This window comes from Numida meleagris, chromosome Z (assembly GCF_002078875.1).
Source record: "Numida meleagris isolate 19003 breed g44 Domestic line chromosome Z, NumMel1.0, whole genome shotgun sequence".
Taxonomy (NCBI): Eukaryota; Metazoa; Chordata; class Aves; order Galliformes; family Numididae; genus Numida; species Numida meleagris.
In genome coordinates this window covers 51,810,570-51,829,625 of record NC_034438.1, presented here as the reverse complement: position 1 = coordinate 51,829,625, position 19,056 = coordinate 51,810,570, and the positions used below count along the sequence as shown (strand labels likewise).

The 19,056-nt window shown below is 43.5% G+C and overlaps 1 protein-coding gene across 1 annotated transcript in view; it reads right to left on the bottom strand.

Annotated features, from left to right (window-relative positions):
- The window catches only part of CPLX1 (complexin 1), a 118,863-nt gene extending 100,194 nt beyond the window's left edge, over positions 1 to 18,669 (bottom strand). Inside the window, exons 1-2 of the mRNA XM_021381039.1 lie at positions 18,514 to 18,669; positions 17,717 to 17,819 (exon numbers count right to left, since the gene is read on the bottom strand). Coding sequence (XP_021236714.1) covers positions 17,717 to 17,747 — 31 coding nt within the window. The 5' untranslated portion in view covers positions 17,748 to 17,819; positions 18,514 to 18,669. The remainder of the gene's footprint in view (positions 1 to 17,716; positions 17,820 to 18,513) is intronic.

Sequence of the window (19,056 nt, the reverse complement as noted above, 5' to 3'; positions counted from 1 at the left end):
TGCAAATATTTCCAGCCAACCTGACTTGTGTCTCTGGCTGTGTCCATTTGGAACTTTCTCTCCTGCCAGGGAGATGATCCCAACATGATTCACCTCAGCAAATAGACCCATCGGGCAGATATGGTAACAGAACTTTGCCTGTGCTCTCTCCAAACACCTGAATGGAGTCAGCTCCGCTGGGAGGTCCCTAGGGTCACTACGTATTGCTTCTCTGAGGGGACCTCAGAATCATCTGACTTACTAACTGTGGCATATGCATTCATCAGACTGTGCAGAAACAACCACAAAAAGGCTCCTAGATACTACTTGTCTTGCTTTGTTAAGTCTGGAACCCCATGTACAATTGACTCATTGTCACATTGGAAGGATCTGCTGCAATGAGAATGTTATGCAAGGTCTGTTCCTCATTTTAATTAATTATTTAAATGACAGCATGGATGTTTATCCAATTGTTACAGCAGTGTAAGTGTAAGTTAGACAGTGTAAGGAAGATCTGCATGTTAGGAGATGAAATAGTTCGCATTACTGTATGAAAAAAAAAATGGGAGAGTAACCTTCAAGCACACCAGATTGTCTACTGTTCTTTATCTGGATGATGGCAAGCTAAAAGGGGCTGCAACATAGGGCAAAATTAGCATCACAAGTGCTCTCAGATAATAGCAAGGAACAGACAGGCTGCAAAACCAAAGCTCTCTACCCAGAGAAGAATATTCAAGTGAACAAGCACAAGTATACTCCCCAGAAGGGAGTGGAGACTCTCTAGCAATTCTGCAGAAAAAGAGGAGACAGAGATTTAAACTACTGTCACAGCTAAGGCATGGAAGACACTAGAAAAATGAGACTAGCTGAAATTCTGTCCTGCCTCTGCAATTATTATAAGATCATGATGAGATGGAAACCAATGCAATGTGCCAGGAAATAGCTCATGTTGCAAACTGAAGAGAAGAGCTACTAAATACAGCTCTCTCTCTTCCTGGCATAGTGCGAGTATAGCAGGCAATAAGTCATCCCAATGTTCTGAGTGATTTTGATCTGCTGAAAATGTTTAAATGACCTTCACCTTGTTCCTTTTATTGCTGGCCAGAATATACACCAATGCTGAATTTCATCCTACGTAGCAAAGAACCACCATAGATCCTGTTAAAGACTTCATTATCACCTTTTGGGCAAGAGAAGGAACACTCACTTACTCTCAGGAAGAAGTTGTAAATGCTCCCCAGAGGTACTGAGATCTACTTGAGGAAAGCACATTTTTAAGTGTTACATAATGAAACAATCTTTTGTTAAAATGATTTGTGTTACTTTCCATTGTCAAGCTGGTCTATCAGTTTAAGCACTGTAATGAGCTTGTTTGGAAACTTCAAGGCTTCAGCTGGAAAGTTACAAAGATGAGTCTGTCACAAGTTAATTAAGCTGAAGTTTAGATAACGATGAATAGTTTTCATTACAATTTTTTTCTTCCACTGAAACCAGTTCTGCTCTCCACAGTCCCTGATATTGGGTAGCAGAGTGGCTTGCAACACACAACTACGTATTTCTCCTTGTGCTAACCTGTCTGACATAGATCCCACTGCAGTGAAACCAAATCACCGCTGTTTTTCAGACAGACCATCCCTCGCTGAAGCCCAGCTAATTCTGCTGTGGCACTGCACCAGAAAATTAAGGCTATATCCTAAAAAACAGTAGCAGCGACACTGTCTGTCCTGTTGTTTTGTGTTCCTTTCACTCATTTATGGATACGGCTACTATCTTTGAAGAAAGGCTGTGGGTTGAGGCATACACTCTGAACTTACCGAAGTATGCATGAACAGTGTTGGGAAAATACCTAACAATTAATAGGCATGTGGAACTGAAGTCAATGACATTCTGGGAATGAGATTAAAGGATAACTATGTTTGTTTCAGATAGGGGGTTATGATGATAGTGGACAGGAAGAAGAAAGCTCCCTGCCCACCCCCTTGTGCCCCCAAACCTCTTCAGGACCCAGGATATGCTGTGAAACTGTTGGGATTTCCACATTCACTCTGAAAAATGAACTAATCCAGAAAGGGAGAAAAATCACTGGATAGGCACTTCTTCCTCATTTAACAAATAGGTATGAGCTCATGACCACAGTCAGCCAAAAGTCAGCCAGGTGTCCAAGGGGCTGATTACATGTGCTGTGCTCTGTCCTTGATTAGCAGAGGCTGCAACGGTAGAAAGCTTCTCCAAGGAGATGACAAACTATGCTGGTGCTGCTCTCTCTTCTAACTGCCCCAGTACGTGCTTCTTGTTTTGCTTTTAAGGGCATAAGAGAGGATTTGAGTGAAAGCAAAAAAAACCCTGCTCTGCTCAGCACAACTGATTTCTTTTTTAAAGAGCAGTTTATTACCAGTTTTAATACCATGTAAATCTGACTCATGAGGCTGTTCCCTTACAAATGCTTTGCAGTTAAAGAGAATGGGAAAAGGAGCCTTGTTAAAATGAAAGCTCTAAAGAGTGCACTGCATTTCAAGTCAGTTACCTCTTACCACTTTGATTTTAATTAAAAGGTTAACAAACATGAACAGTGAGCATTTAACAGAAAATAAAAGTGCTCAAGTCTCTCTGCTTGAACCATGAACTGCATTTAACTGCTTGGATACTGCCAGTGATATATAATCATGGTGAGCCTCTGATTCCCTGGAACAAACTTGCACATGGATTAAAAATTATGAGGAATTCCTCTGGACAACTGGGACTGTCCTACCTCTGAGCTTACTTTTCTTATATTATCAATGCAGTGAAGGAAAGGTTCATTTCTGCTCCTATTCAATATTTTTGTTATGAGCTAAACAGTACCACCTCCACAAATGTGTGGAAAGACATGTAGGCATCTAATTTTTACCCTGTACAACAGAGTACCCTGTAAAACAGCAGAATTCTGCAGCTACTGTGAGAGCACAGTAGTGGGAGGCACAGAGAGGTCACTATCTCAGCAAGGCTAGCAGTTCAGCAAAGCCAACATGGGTTTTGTGTGTGTGTGTGGCAATGAACACATCTAACAGATGGGGAGGGAGACAAAATGCCCTCTTCATCACACAATGGCTCTTCAGAGTGTGTAGTGGGCTTTCTGATGAGGAGCAATCTGATGGAATTGAGGCTGTGAATAGGTTCCATCAGCTGTGGTCCACAGTACAGCACACTCAGCAATAGTACAGGGTACACTGCCACCACATGTACAAGGTCCTGCATATGCTGGTGGAAGGTCTGAGAAATGCCTCACTCGTAGAAGAGCGTACTTTCTCATGGACACACATTCCTGCCAAAGTTCACCACGCTCTCTCTCTATAGGCAAGTGCTGGTCTTCTTCAGGGAGAGCTGCACACACTTTGCTGCAGTAAAAATTGCTACAATTGCACCGTGAATCCAGTTCATCACCACATTACCATGTCATCATGAGCAGAAACAGCACCAAGTCTAAGTGGATGAAAGACAGTCTCTGACAGCATTAACAGTGACATGTATGCTCTGCTGGCAGCTCATACCAGCTCTTTCAGCAGCACTCTCTGAACACTAGCCCTGTAATCCACTGTTTTGTGCTGCACAGTTTTAGAGGGTATCATATACTTGTCTCCATTCTGACTGCTGGCTGCAACAATCCCTGACTTTAGACAATGGCAGGAACCAGAATGTAGGCATATATCTGCAACTGAACAGCAGTGCAAGCAAAGATAACAGGGCCTTTTGTTCAGTGGTGGCTGACTAGAATGCTTTGTCTTCAGATGAAACCAGATTTGTTGTTTCACTTCCTCCCTTCCATCACTGTCCTAATAAGAAGTGACAAGGAAGAACAGCATTTCCATGATACACAGACAACAGCTTTGGCCTGACCAAATAACATTAGCAAAATGTCAGTAGATTCAAGAAAAATACCACGTGAATAGTCTGATCCTGGTGCACCCACCTCAAGAACCTTTCAAAGCTCTGTTGTTAAGTGATTTGAAAGCTACCTTAGCACCAAAGTAAAAGAAAGAGAGAAAATCCTGGCAGGAAAGTATATGAAAGGAGAAAATGTAAAATAGACCAATATCCATGCCCTTGTGTATTAGTTATTGAGAGAGAAAAAGTCAATACAAAAGCATAAAAGTCAATACAAAAGCACAACATTGAAGAGGTACAAAAAGGACATGAAATGATGCACAAGTGTGTCAGATGTTTTCAAATTTCAAACAGCACTCTGACAATTTAAAATCAAATGTGGCTTTCCCCTTGATGTCAGTCAGCTTTAAGTCAAGGCCTTCTAGGGCCTTCAAGGCCCTCAGATTATCAGATTGGCTTTTATCTTCTGTGGTATCTGATCAATTCCTCCTGAAGGAGGAAAATTTCCCCATGTAGATGGAAAACACTTCATTCTTACAAAGTGAAGGTAGAAGAGTGCGATCTTTCTTTTTTGATCTACGTGAGCTGCACTTGGAACAGATCTGGCTCTAATCAACATAAATGAACTTAGCCATCATCCTGGTATGGTGTTTCTCAGAATACTTGCACACTGCTACCTTACCAAGATGATCCTCCTCCATGGAGGAAAGTTAAACACAAGAAAGTGATTTTCCTTGGCCCTTCTCCATGAGGCCTTCTCTGATCCCTGAGGAGCTTCTTCTAGTCCCAAAATATCAGAGGCCGGTTTCAACGCAGGTGGATACCTCTTGTCTCTGTTGCTGAAGTAAAATAGGAATACAGGCAGGTAAGGGCATTACCCTTCTTGTACTCTGTAGAAGAGACCTTGCAGTTCTCTGTGAGCCCACTTTCAGAGGCTGAAAGAGTCAGAGAGACACAAGGTGCACCTCCTTCCGCTAAGAGTCAATGAATAAATTGGGTGTTGGGTCTCATCTAAAGCGTAGTCTCTGCTGCAGGTATACACCTACAGAAATCCACCTAGGCATGCAATTTGACTCTACCTGTCTTAAGGAGTTAGAAATCTCATTGGATCTTTTACCTCCTTGAACTTCATGGGAAGAGGAATTTTATTTCTCAGGTTATCCTGCACTAACTAGTTCTGCCACTGTTGTGTCCTCTCAGCTCACAGAAAGCTCTACGTGAGAGGAGAAAACAGAAGCTGAGAGAATAAATATGACCCTGGCCAATGTCAGTTTCCATTAAGAATGGTCTTTACTACCTAGCCAGTTGTTTATCTCTACTGAGCTGTCATGTCCTTTACCTAAAGGATAATTTTATGACTGTGTCATGTGGATTTTTTTCAGCTGAAGATCAGTTACTCAATACTCTCTTCCTGGATCACTTTATGTGCCCTTATGATACCTCTCGTGATTTGTTAGAGTATTTGCAAATGCATCAAAATTATAAATAGTGCATCAGTATCAATGTGTTTAATGGATTCACTTCAAATAAAATGGGAACTAGGCTGTTGCTTTATTTGCTGACTTAGGGCTTCTTTTGGATTTAACATTCATTTTAAATCTTTTATAAATTAGACCGGTACCTTTTTTTCCTCACCTTGAAATGAACAACTTTTCTTTGAATCACATTTCAGCTAAATGTGATCCACATACTGCCAGCAAAAGCTATTGTGATGTCTGTCACCTGAAAGCAACTAGAATTAGTGCTTGTCATTTAATCCCAACCATAATTTCCAGTTAATAAACACGGCAAAAAATAAATGACTTTATCAACTTGTCCCTTTACATCTGCTTTATTCCCAGTTGTAACACAACCAGTTATAATTGAATTGCAGTTTAATCAACTAAGTGGGCCACCCCGTGAGGAAAAAAGGAGAAAAAAGAAAAAAAAAAGAGAGAATCTAGGTCGCTCTGTTCTTAAGTCAACAAAATAGATAATTGCTTCACTCCAAAGCATCAATGCTGCACTTGAGGTACATCTGAGATCTTACGTAACTAATACCATCTCTGAGTTAGCCAGCCTCTCCCTAGGAATGGGCCAGAAAGTGCTCTTCCATGAATTTGCAGCAGTGGAGATGGTCAGATATGATCCATCCTTTTCAGACTGTATATTATTTTCCTTGCATCTGCAAAAAACTGGAGAAACATTGGTCTTTAGCTGCTGTACAGTGACACATCTCTGCCCAAAAGAACATATTTAAAATAGACGGTATTTGTAACTTTTGTTATGCCATATCAGAGTAGTGCCAATGAAGTCTCAGGACCCTGTAGGAACAGAATCAAACCCAGGATTTCACTGACTTAACTAGATATTGTCTCTGTAGATCTAGATTAGCTAGTTAATGATGAGCTAAATTGCTGTATTTTAATTAGAAATAATTTTGTAAGCACATAAAAAGGACCTAGTGTTCTAGAGCACAAAGCAAAATGCACTCTGAAGTGAGTCCTAAACAAGTATCAGGCAAATAACCATCAATAAGACAACTGTCCACAAATGAGAGACAAAAATAATGGGTGTTCTTAACTCTGGACAGGCAATTCACAATAGTTGGCTATTGCTGGAATTAAAACAGCATTGAAACTGACACACTCTGCATTAAACTTGGGGAGATAATTTGAGATGTGAAGCAGTTAAAACAGTAGCATGTCTGCCTTCACTTTAGTCATCATCTTCTTTGTGGTTGTGATCAAGAGGATGCATTTCACCAACTATTTTCAAGAAAATGTCAGCACAGCTGCAAGCACAGCAAGGACCCATGTCTTGGACGAGAAGAACTGCAAATGAGATAGACACAGTCACTTGGAACATTTAATCAGTTGACTGCTGGAAAGCAAAATCATCAAGTCCCTTTAGCAAGCCACTGTCTCTACCTCAGGACAACTCCAACCACTAGACCAGAAAAGAGAGCACCTTGACACTGGCTAATAGAACTTGGTGTTCAGAGAGATATGAATTGCTCTGGGATCTCTGCCTGGTAAGAAGGCTCCCAGGCAATACAGTAAGATACACAGACAGCTAAGAGGGATGGCACATTCCTCTTTTCTTCCAGAAGTCAATAGCTTAACTGTGGGAGTGAGTTTGTTTCCTACCATCTGTCTGTGTACCCCCAGTGAAGGCTGTCTTTGGGTATCCACTCCTGAAGTAATCACACAGCTTGCAGGAGTCTAGGGTGGGAAATTATTAAGTCGTGAGGACAGAACCTCACAGTGTGGCAGGATACACCTGTGCCCATATCATTCAGTCCTGAAGACAAAATATGCCTCTTTTTCTGCGTGCTAAACCAGCACATGAAACACAATTCTAACATAGCTACCGGGGCAGACATCTACTAAAAACTGGGAGGAGATTCGACAGGAACACTTAGCTCTGAAATAATTTATTTCTCATATGTAATGTAAAACAAACAAATGAACAAGTTACTGAAAACATTACAGAAAATCTTGCCTCCGTGTGAACTGCATGTTGAATCAATAGAGCTATAAAGAGAGAAGACACAACAAAAATAGAAAAGGAAATGATAGGTAGATTGAAGTATCTCACTGGCATAGTTTAAAAACATGGTGTGTAATTCTGTTTGGCCAGCCAGAAGGGCTCACAGTGAGTTCACTTAGCCTACAGCATCGAAGCTCCTGATACCACAGGGCATCAGCTACAGTTGATTCAAACTACAGTTGTTGCATGAAGCACAAAATCTCTGCTTGAGACAAAATATAACAGCTAGAAAATATCCAGAGGAGATATGAGCTTGTTTTACTCAGAAGAAACCTAAATCACTTTCAATTTGAATCTGACAGCTGATTTTAGACCATCCTTGAACCAGTAAGATGATGTAACTGGCATACCTCTCCTCCTCAAATACAGACACAACAGGACCAAAAAGTTTTCAGAAAGGGGAAACCTAACCACAGCTCTGTGACACCCTCACTTGAGGAGCGCACTAGTGACTCCCACTGAATTGCGTAAGATCCTTTGACCACTTCAGAGACTACCGTGTTCTGGAACAACATCAAAATGGGGTATAAAAACTAAACCTCTTTTAAAGACAATTCAGTTATTATGGAGCTTCTTACAAATGATCATTCAGAGGCTATCTGCTCTATACCTCTGCTATGAAGTTATACATGTACTCAGAATAGAAAACAATTTCCTTCAGTACTGGCCCTATCTGTACAGCATGCACAATTACACTGATACAATTTTTGAAACCCACTTGAGAAACAGTTTCTGTTTCTTCCTGCTTTCCCCAGCAGCAGGCTCCACCCCCTCCTCTCTTCTCTTTCACTAGACAAAACACTCTTAATTCCTGACTCAAGTACATTCATGGCCAATTTATTCCCTTTATTCTTTTACCAATATTGTCCTTCACCTTAAGTAGCTCTTCCTTCATCGCAGTGTTCACCTCTCTCGTGTATTTAGATAGAGCAGTTGTGTCCCCTTTTAACCTTTTTATTCAGCATTTTAATGCATCTCCATGCAATTATAATCTTCCTCTTTCATGCTCCTTTTAATCTGTCACTATGCAGTCTGGCTGACATGGAATAGGAACAGCTAATGTTTAAACTGTGCAGTAAGAAAAATACACAGGAGAAAGTTGCAGTTGACACAAGAAGAGAGTTAAAGATACAGAATGCAGGGGAAAAAGAAATTAAAAAAAAAATATGGAGAGATCTGTCTGTCTCTAACACAGGTCAGAGTTTGTCTAAACACTCTCACAAGCAGTTTAATTCCCAGATAGGACTGTGCACAGAAGTAGATGATATGATGGCAATTTCTGAATAATTTCTCCCTTTCCTCTTTTTTTTTTTTTATTTTTTAAGAAAAAAAATCTTTATCGTAAAAATAATTCAGAAGGAGATTGCAAAGAAATTGGTTCATTCGCATGGAACAAAACATTTCACTCAGAGCCACTCATGGATTTCTTTTTTGTTCTTTAATGAGGAAACCAGCAAAAATCCAGCACAAACTTCTGCTGTTCTTTTGGGCTGCCTTATTTGTACGTTTCTTCAAAAATGTAGGAGCTTAAACCAAACATTCAGACCAAACATTTGAATTCCATGCCAATTACCACCCTGCACCTACACCCTACACTTGAGCATCACTTGGAATTGTACAGTCCTTGAAAGACAACAGGCCAGTCTCACCTGCAATAGTAGTGCAGTTGGACAAGAGTTCTTTCAGTGCTGCAATAGATGTATAACTGATGGGGAAACAAAGATGCTGACAGCTGCAGCTGATTACGGAAACCTGGTTTTAAAAGAATGTGAAACAGAATGGATGAAACTCAGCTATTTCCAAAGGCAAAAAGAAAATTGCCATGAATTCTTACAGGATGCTTAGGTCCTAAACATTAATACTGTCATCACCATCAAATACTACAAGCTGGGTTTTTCTGTCTTGTTTTTCTTTTTTTTTTTTCCTGGTGTCAGAGAAGAGTGGCACCAGAGTAAAATAACAGGCTGTCAGAGATTAAAAACACAGCTGTTTGGATATGATGTGCTTTTCTTGAATAGTCTTTCAAGTTTATGCTAAGTCTTTCTCTTCTTGATTGCTGAGAAAATACAAACTGTGTATAAAAAGCTTTTTTTTTAAAAAAAAAACACATTTTAATAAACTCTTTCCAAAGTCTTCTTGCAAATTAAAATTTTAATACCTGCATTTTCAAGGAATTTAGCAGCTAAGTACACTTTGGACAGGCACTTGGAACAGAGACCAAGCAAGCAGATCCACAGCTGCTACCCCTTCAAGGGACATGCAGAAGGTCTCTCAGCATATGCAATAAAACACTGAAAAGTCATTTTCACCACAAATATCAAGTCAAGGATAAATGTCTAAGCCCATTAAGTCTAGAAGTTCAGTTCTGCAAAGAACCAAGAAGCAGAGGAAGGAGTAACAGAACAAATTGGAAAGCTATTGCCTTCCAATGAAGAAGTCAATATTCAGGTGCCCAGGTCACACACTTCACCCTGTCCTGGGATCCCTATCTTGGGATAATGAAATCACATACCGTTTCCTGTGCAGGGGAGCTGAGAGAGTCACCATCTAACCCAGAGAGCAAGTGACCTTCCAAAGGACACTCAGTGTTCTCCCACAGATGAGTCCAGAAGTTGAGACAATCAGATCTCACTGAGCTACCTTAAACACAAGCTTCGAACTTCTGTTCTGCTGGTTAACTTTGCTTGTGCTCACCAGCAGAAAAGAGGTGGATCCAGGGACACAGAGACATGTACAGTTCAGCTCTCTTCCAACTTAAGCATTGATAGAAATTCCTTTACTTAAATTCCTTCCTTCTCCTTTGTTGTCTGCCTTCCTCTTTATTGCTCCCATTCTACCAGGAAACAAATTACCAAAAGCTCCACCATTACAGACTGAGATGTACTCATCTGGTTGGGATGGGGTTCCCCCGTATAGTGCTGTCCTTAGGGCTTCTAGGTAGAACACCACTGATAACACATCAATGTTCTGTCTATTGCTGAGCAGCACTGGCACAAAATTAAAGCTATCTCCAACACCCCTAAAGCCAGTAGGTGAGGGTGGACAAGAGGTGGAAGGGGGACACAAGTGGGACAGGTGGCCTAAACTGACCAAAGGGATATTCCACACCATATGACATCACACTCAGCAATAAAATCTGGGAAAGAAGAGGTAGAAAACTTTACGAAAACATCTGTCCTCCCAACAACTGCTACACATATTGAGACCCTGCTTGTCAAGACGTGGCCAAACATCACTCGTTGATGGGAACCTAAGAATAATTGAGCAGACAATAATTGTTTTCTCTTTGATCCCACACAGCCTTTGATTGTTTTTTTCTTTTTTTCCAGTAATTAAATTATTGTTATCTCAATTTGTGAGCCTCTTGGTTTTGACTTCGCATTTTCCCCCATCCCAACTTCATTTGGGCAGGGAGAGTGAGAAAGCACTGGTGACCATAGGACCCCCACACTGGGTTTCTTCATTTCTTTAATTATATTCCACAGAAGATATTGCACAGCCCTTTCAAGCCTGAATTCCTGTTGTTGTTGCATGTTTGACATTCCTGCAAGGTCAGTACCACTGCAAATAAGCTGCAAGATTCAACTCATGCTGCAGAACAATAAGTAACTGCTAAGAGCTTCAATCTTGTACATAATGACAAATTCAAATTTCAGTAAGGTGCACATCAGAAAGTAGATTAAATTTACTTGTTTGTATTAATGCTTTTCTGCAGTGACAGTGTCTAATTTGAATCAGCTCATTTAAAACTGCACAAAAAATCAATTATCTAATTGCACACTGTGATCATTGATTTGCTCCTAGACGAGAGATACACAATTTGCTTAAGCTATTTTGTCTCTAATATGCACTGTGATTCATACCAATGTTAGGAAGATCACTAGTAACCTCAACCATGCCTGTAATTACAGCTGTAACCCTTAGCAAACCACGTGATCATCCACTCAGCAACCTGTGGAAACTCTTAGCCTTCTCAGCAATGCCCTACACCACTCACTAATGCCAACCAGTAGGAGACAGAACTGACTATAGTCAAGCTCTTGCAACCAAGCTATAGGTGAGACGGTAAGACAGCAACCAGCACAGTTCTCAAAGCCATAACTTAGCCAATGCTCTAGGTTTTGTGTAGCCTTAAGCAAGCACTTGATCCCAGCACATGTAATGAGCACACAGAGGCAGTGCAGAGTTGCAGCCTCCCAAAGGGTTAAAGGCAGACTCTTGTCTGCCTTACCACTGGAAGAGAACAGTGGTCGTAACTGATACAGTATGCTTCATCTGCAGCTCTTAGAAGTGGGAGAAGAAATTTCAGCAGTACAGAGGGACTCATATCCCATAGCCACCACTCTGAGAACAATGTTCCTTCTCTTAATGGCTGAAAAACTGTCGGATTTCCATCCTGGAGACCACTAGAACTTGCATCTGAACTTCTTGCTCCCCGGGGATCAACACAAAGGCAAAACAGTGGCTTGCATTTCAGAGTCCCATTGTTACCAGGACAGTCTGAATAAGTGTAATGCAACATGGGCAGACTCCCACCCACCTCCATGTCTGCTACTGCAAGAGGTGTTTTCTATGCAGCACAGGCCAAAAATTCAGCACTGACAAACTCAAGTTGTGCCAGACGTATTCAGTTGCAAATAAAGCCCCACACTCCTCTGGTCTCTGGGACAGCCAACTTTCATTATGAAAGATACAGTAAAAGAAAAGTCAGAAAGATTCAGATGTATGGCAATGGATTTTTAAATGAAAAATATGCAGAACTTCCTTCAAAGAGGACAACATTGAGGAAGCATGTTTAGTTCTGCCATTAACAAATTCTAGCTGAATTCCCTAATGCATATGAAGTTTCCTCATTTTCTCTCTCTCTCTGAGAGAAAGCTTCTTGCTTACCCATGTCACTCTTCTCCAAGCTGACTCTCGGCAAGCAGACACTCAGTCTTAGTTAAGCTCTTTGTGGCACATCTTCTACAATCAGCAATCTGAAGGCTGCTCATATTGTGCAAGGATACCAAGTAAGCATACTCTCAGTACCATCTTAGAAATAAGGCAACAGATGTAAGAGAAGAAACATAGGGAGCATTTATATGACTCCAAAATCAACTGACCCAACAGAAGCAAGCAAATACAAAATAAAGTTTCCTGAAGAAAGACACAAGAAAGGACTTCGCCAGTGTTTATTTTTCTAATTTGGATTATAGATGAAATAAGTCAGCTGGCCCTCACTTAAGTTGTTTGATCAGTACCATCTCCAGAGTTAGTGATCTGCTTCCTTGAGAAACTTCTTTCTCCTTGGCTTTAATGGGAATTCCTGAAGAACAAATGTCTACAGGTTGCCACAGAAGGATCTGGCATCCAAAAAAATGAACAAGGAAGATTCTGAGCTGCTATAGATTAAGAGGCCTTGAACAGTTACAGAATCTATGTTTACTTTGTTTTTCTGTTGCCCCTATCTCAGCAACAGACATCATGACTGCATTCAGCATAATCCAATTTCTTGAAGAAAATATCTTTGCCAGCAGTATGAATTAAAAAAAAAAATCCAATAAAACCATTCCTTCTGAAAAATGTATCCATCAGATACCAGTGCTACCTCTTCATCTTCAAAATGTCATTAAAATGCATGCAGTCAAAGCATTAGACAAAGAAGAAAGGATCTAGAAGACAGTGGATCAACAGCACAATCACTTTACAGATTGAAGTTGCAGCCTTCATCTCATGCTCTTACTCACTTAACAATTTAGAAGAAGTTGTTTGAGAACAAAAGCAGATGGGCCCCCAGCACTTGAAATGCCACCGTGTGGTGGAGGCCTCCTGCCTGAGATTCTCCAGTCTATGACTTACTTGGAAGCACCTACTGCAAAACAAAATACCTCATGTGTCACGTATGTCAAAGATTACAGGCAAAAGAGACCCCAGCCATGAATACTAGCACTACATTTGGGTGCTACAACTTGCAGTTCTGCATTGCAGTTTCAACCTCACTCCAGGGCCAAACAGTAACATAAGCAGTGGAGCATAGCTTATGTGATGCATGAGGTCCCAGAGCAGGAAAGGCTCAGCAGAAAACTGCAAATGTAAGAGAAAAGCTGAGTTGGAGGAGGAGGAGGCAGAAACCACTGTGCCCATTTCACACTCTGTGCCACGCTGGACAGGTGTGTGTTGCCTTTCACAGCGCTCAATCTTACTGACATCTCCAGGACAAATCAAGGACTCAATCTGCCTATCACAAACAAGTAAAGTCCAGCAGGAAAGCATGCACTTAATAAGCTACAGAGAAAGCAGCTGCTAAGATGCTGTTAAACACCAGTAGTTTCCATCCAGGCTTATCTGCCCTTTGCACACTCATATCTTCACTAATGCAAGCTTAGCATAGGGCCTGCTTTTTCAGAGCTTATGGGCAGTGACTTAAATCCTATTATCTTTGGGAGGGTTTAAATCTGTGCCTACCTTCAAGAACAAGAGGATTCATGCTGGACTGAGTTCTGTGATATACATAAAGGAACCAAAGCAGCAGCTGGGGGACAGAAAGCAGTCAGTCCCACCTGCTGACGTATTCCTGATGGCAATCTGCCTTCATTTGTTTTCTTCCTACTGTATTTTAGGAATACTTATGAACAAGTCACCACTGAATCTTGATGGATAAAGAATTCAGTGCCAAGCAGGAGTCCTCTCTCTAAGCTGCTGCCAATAAAACTGAAAATCATGCCTGTAATGCAGCCCAGTGAATGTTTAATCAGAAACACAAGTCTGCTCTTCCTCCTTCATGGGGCTTAAACAGTGAATTCAAGGGATTAAGACAGTATGAAGAAAGAATTTGGACAGTACCCTTTACATGCATCATAATATGAAATATGTTACATGACTAATACAGAGGCTGACATCAGGAGAAGTCATCATTTAGGATAGGCATAGCAGTTATATGTTTCTACTGTCTGTTGATAAAAGGAGCACACTAAAAGAGGCCAGCAGTACACTATATAAAGCAGAGTAGAAGCTCTTCTGGCTGCCCTGTAATATCCTTACCTTCATAACTTTCTGGCCTGCACAGTGCCTGTTCTTTCTGTAAGAAATTCTCTTTCTATTCAATCTCATGGTGATGACACGTCTGTGAAATTTGCCTCACTTTTCCATGGGCTCTCCCCTTCTCTTTTCTTCAGGAAAATGCCTAAGTCCCTTGACCCTCAAGTCTTCCAGTAAAAAGAGATAGCAAAGAAAAGCTTAATGAGAGTTAGCATTTGTTCTCCTTCAGCCCATTTTCTCTGTTTGTCTAGTCCACAGTGATCAAGCAGGTGAGCCAGTGCAGTGCGACTAGCAGTCAGGTATTAAAGCATCCCTTGCTTTCACATAACCAGTGCAAATGTAAGTGATGTTCATTGAAAATTACCATACTTAAATTCTTCCAGGGACTATATTAGGTCCTTCACTGTCAGCATTTTCCTGGGAAGTCATACATCTTGGTCTAAGAATCATGGTGACAATTCTACAGAGCTCTGACCTGGCTTGCTAAAGAGTGCTCCTAACGTGAAATGCAGTCATGGAATCACGCTGGTTGTGTTCACTTAGTGAACTATCACAGAATCAGATAAATGACCAATAAATATCTGTATGAATATCGGTTGGTGTGGCAGGGATCTGGTTATGGGCAGAGGTAAAAACACCCTTTTGCTGTCATTGTCACTTCTCCGGCAGAAGCAGTGACTTTAAGCTCTCAAGTTTCCCCTTGTTTTCTTCTTGTCATCCCACACAGCAAATCAGAATCATGACTGCATTTCAAATCTGTGACGCCTGCACTGCCACACAAACAGCACAAGGGGGGACTTTCCACAGAGGGCAATGAAATGTCCTGAGTAGAGAAAAAAATAAAAAGCCATAGAAACCAGCTGGCCACGTAAGCTAATATTTTGTAGTTCTTTTCCTGGACCACAGCTCCCACTACTGATGAGAGGGTCAGGTATTTAACCTTGGAGGGACCAAGAATTTCCAAAGACATCTCAAACCTGCCAGCAGCCAGGCAACGACTTCTGCCAAGACTAGCAGAAAAATCCCAGTGCTGGCAGCACAGCAGAGGAGAGCCCTCCACTGCACAGACAGAGCAAGCTTCTGCAGACTCCCTTTAACTACAGGTCAGGGAATGAACATATTCTGCTTCAGCAGAATACAATAACCTGTCAAACAAATTTCACATAACCCCAATCCTCTGGAGTCACACAGACTCCCAAACAAAGCAGCCCTACACCACACAATATAACTGCCTCTCCTTGCTTGCTAACTCTTCTCAATCTCTTTCCAAAACACCTTCCTACTTTCTACCCGTCTGATAGGCAAAGCTCCAAGGAAATGCATATCTGATTGTCAGATGGCACTACAGACTCAGGAAACATCTTCAGAGTTTGCTTCAAAGATGGGAAAACTCCCAGAAGGATCATGATTGCATCAGTTGTGGCTTTACCACTGGGTGGGAAACTGGTGTCCAAAAGCACCTTCACTTTCTATTATATATCTGCCCTGGAAGTAGCTGTTATCCCTCTTTAAAACTGTTTTTAAGTTAAAAATACATTTCTGCATAATGAATGAAGATTTCTTGTTTTTTTACCAGTCTGCAGAGCCTTCTTCTCTATCTAGCAAGGGGCAAATGCCAGGCACAGTTTGCTAATATACTATGTCATCTGGCAGAAAAGCTGGTGCCCTGGGCAGCATCTTGCTGGAGACATGAGATACTCAGGCTTCACCAACAGATCCTTTCTGAACTTGACTTCTCAGCAGCTCCTGTTATAATGCAAATCCTGACCCTGGCATGCAGGATTATGTTAGAATGAATGTCTGCCCAGATTAAATGCTATTTGGCACAAGCACACACTACTCCCAACTCCAGCTAGTCACTACCCCACAATAAGGGCATGCACCTCAGCTGCTACTCCTCTGCTACAACCCTCCACCCCTGGCGTCTACCTGCAGTCTCCAAGCAGTTGTTTCTCTTTAGTGGATTGTATGATCTCCAACAGCACAGGTGGGATTTTCCATGCAGATACAGGTTCACTTCTGTGTAAGAAACCTTACTCACACTGTAGAGAACCTGAGTAAAACATGCCCTTCTCAGGAGTATTTCTCCTTCAAACAGGCATGAACAGTGATGAAATGTAACACTTACCATAAGAACATTTATTTTCTCATATAGGATCCGGTTTTATCACACAAAATAGCAGGATATGAAGATACCTTTCTTCTTCAGTTTGGCCTTCACATTCAAAACATCACAATGGAAACTTTGGATACCACTCTATTCTTAACTATGAGATTTTTCTCCCTTGGTGAGAAAATAGCTCTTTCTTTGCAAAAATGAAACACATTTCCAAGCCACAGAAAACTGTCCTGCAGTAAATGTCTCTACCATGTATTGAAGCATATGGTATCAGTAACACTATGCATGAGATATCCTCTCAGTCCCATGGCTACAGTTTACCCAAAGGAATATTAATGGAAAACGCACACAACAGTTACAGTAAAAAAGGGAATGATCAGAAGCACCTCATGGGCTTCTTCTGAGGCCAATCAGCTTCCAGTGGCAGCCTGTACTTGGTATTGTCCCAGCGACAGTCTCAATTTGACTGAACATTTAGGACAAGCAGCCCAGCAAGGCATTGCAACTGCCGTGGCCGAAAAATGAAATCTCACTCCTAAACACTTTTGTGTTGTTTTCCATTTCTCTCCCCACACTACTGCCTTTTCTACTTCCCACCATTAGGTTAAAGCGATTTATCACACATGGAAGGAAATACATTAAAACCATATTAAAGGTCTGCCCAGTGACTACATCAGTTGTGAAGGAATACCTTATTATTTTTTCCTGCTTATTGCAGCAATATTATTAACAAACTTCACTTCCCAAATGACAGTTCACAAAAACCAAATTTCTCTGCAGTGGCCATTGGTCAATGTCTCCCCAAAGTTTGTGGGGAGGATGGAGGAGAGACTCCCACACATGAAAAATGCCACCCTTGGGGCCTGCTGTCTTTGCCATAGCTGCCTCAGAGGACAGCATGAAGCAAGACACTACCTGTGCATGGTACAGCAGGACACAGCTGGTAGGGTCCCAGCATGGCCCAGGTCTTTCCTGCACACCTGCCCCCTCTGACATGGGACTTCGGTGTCTGCTTGTTGCTGCCCTCTCCTGCTCAGACTCTTCCAACACTTGGCTCCAGGATCATGAACCTGGCTGGCATGTCCCTCTGCAGCCACCAAATAGCTCTCCTGGCCTCAGCCCCACCGGAGGCTCTCAGCAGTCCATCACCTCTTGTACTGAGAGGGAAGGGAGATGCGAGGTCCCCCGCCTGCCGGCCGCACTTACCTCCTAAGGCTTGCTTCATCACAAAATCCATGGCGAAGGCTCAGGGGCTCTGCCCAGCTTCACACCTCGCATGCACGGAGACCGGCAATCCGCGGCGGGCAGCCTGCGGGGAGGGGCACAGACACGAGAGAAGCGATGTCTCCCGGAGGAGAAACGGCGACTGTTTGCTCCCTCCCTCCCCACCGCCATCCTCGCCAGCCAAGTTTCCAGCCGCCGTCCCTCGGACCCCGGCTCTACAGGACAAGGCAGGGGGATGCCTGGCAGTGCTGGGGGGAAGGCAGGAGGGTAGGGGAGTGGCGGTGCCGCGGGAGGGCCGGTGGCCGGCAGAGCTTCCACAGGCAGCCGGACAAGAAGGGGTTAAAGCTCCGAACTTTCTCCCTTCCCCGCCCGCACCTCCCGCCACCTGGCTTTCCAGAGGGGGCATTTGAAGGTGAAACGCTCCGCGAGTGCCCGACGGGGCGAGCGGGTAAGACGGGCGGCGGGGATGCAGCTGGGGCGGCGGGACGCGGGGCTGCCACGCCTCTACGCCAGACATCCCAGTGCATCCCTGGCATCTTCCCGATAGATGCTCCGCCGGACCTGGGGACCAGCCGGCGGCGGGCGCAGCGCGGCATCCCCTCGGCGCAGCCTGCTGCCTCCCTCTGCTGGCCCCGGCGCCGGCTCCCCGTGCGATGAGGGCTGCCCCGGCCGCCGCGTGCCCACAGCCGCCTCTCCTCGCTGCCCTCCCGCACGCCGGCGGCACGCACACCCTTCGGCGCAGCACGGCACTCTCCGTCCCGCCCGCCCCGTGCCGGTACCTCGCTGGCTGTGCGGGCGCTGTGCGGTGCTAGACGGGTGCTGCGGGGCTGTTCCGCTGCTAGCGGCTCCGGCCGGCGCCCATGTGCCAGCGGACAAGTTGCGGACGTGGGGAAGAGAGAATGAGTCCGGAGATTCTCCCTACTTTTCCCTCGCGCTCCTCTTTTTATCACGGGATTTCCGGACCATCCCACCGACACGGTCCCTCCCTCCTCCTCCCCCCGCTTCTGAAGCCGGGCTCTCGCCCTCCTCCTGCTTCCCACTCCCCCGCCCCTTCCCTGCACCGCCCTCGCCCCTCGACGCTAGCCGCGGAGGAGGTCCCCTGCGCTGCCTCCCCCGCGGAGGGGTGCGTGCGTCCGTGTGTGTGCCCCTTGCCCCATCCCCTGCTGTCTGCGTGCGCCTGGCTCCCTGCCGCTTCGCCTGCCGGAGATGGGGGAGGGATTAGCCCACTGCTATATTTTGCCACTGCTTCCTTGGTTATCCTCAGGAGTGTGTGGGAAACGTCTGCAAATACGCCTTCCAGCAAAAGGTGGGAAGGTGCGGGA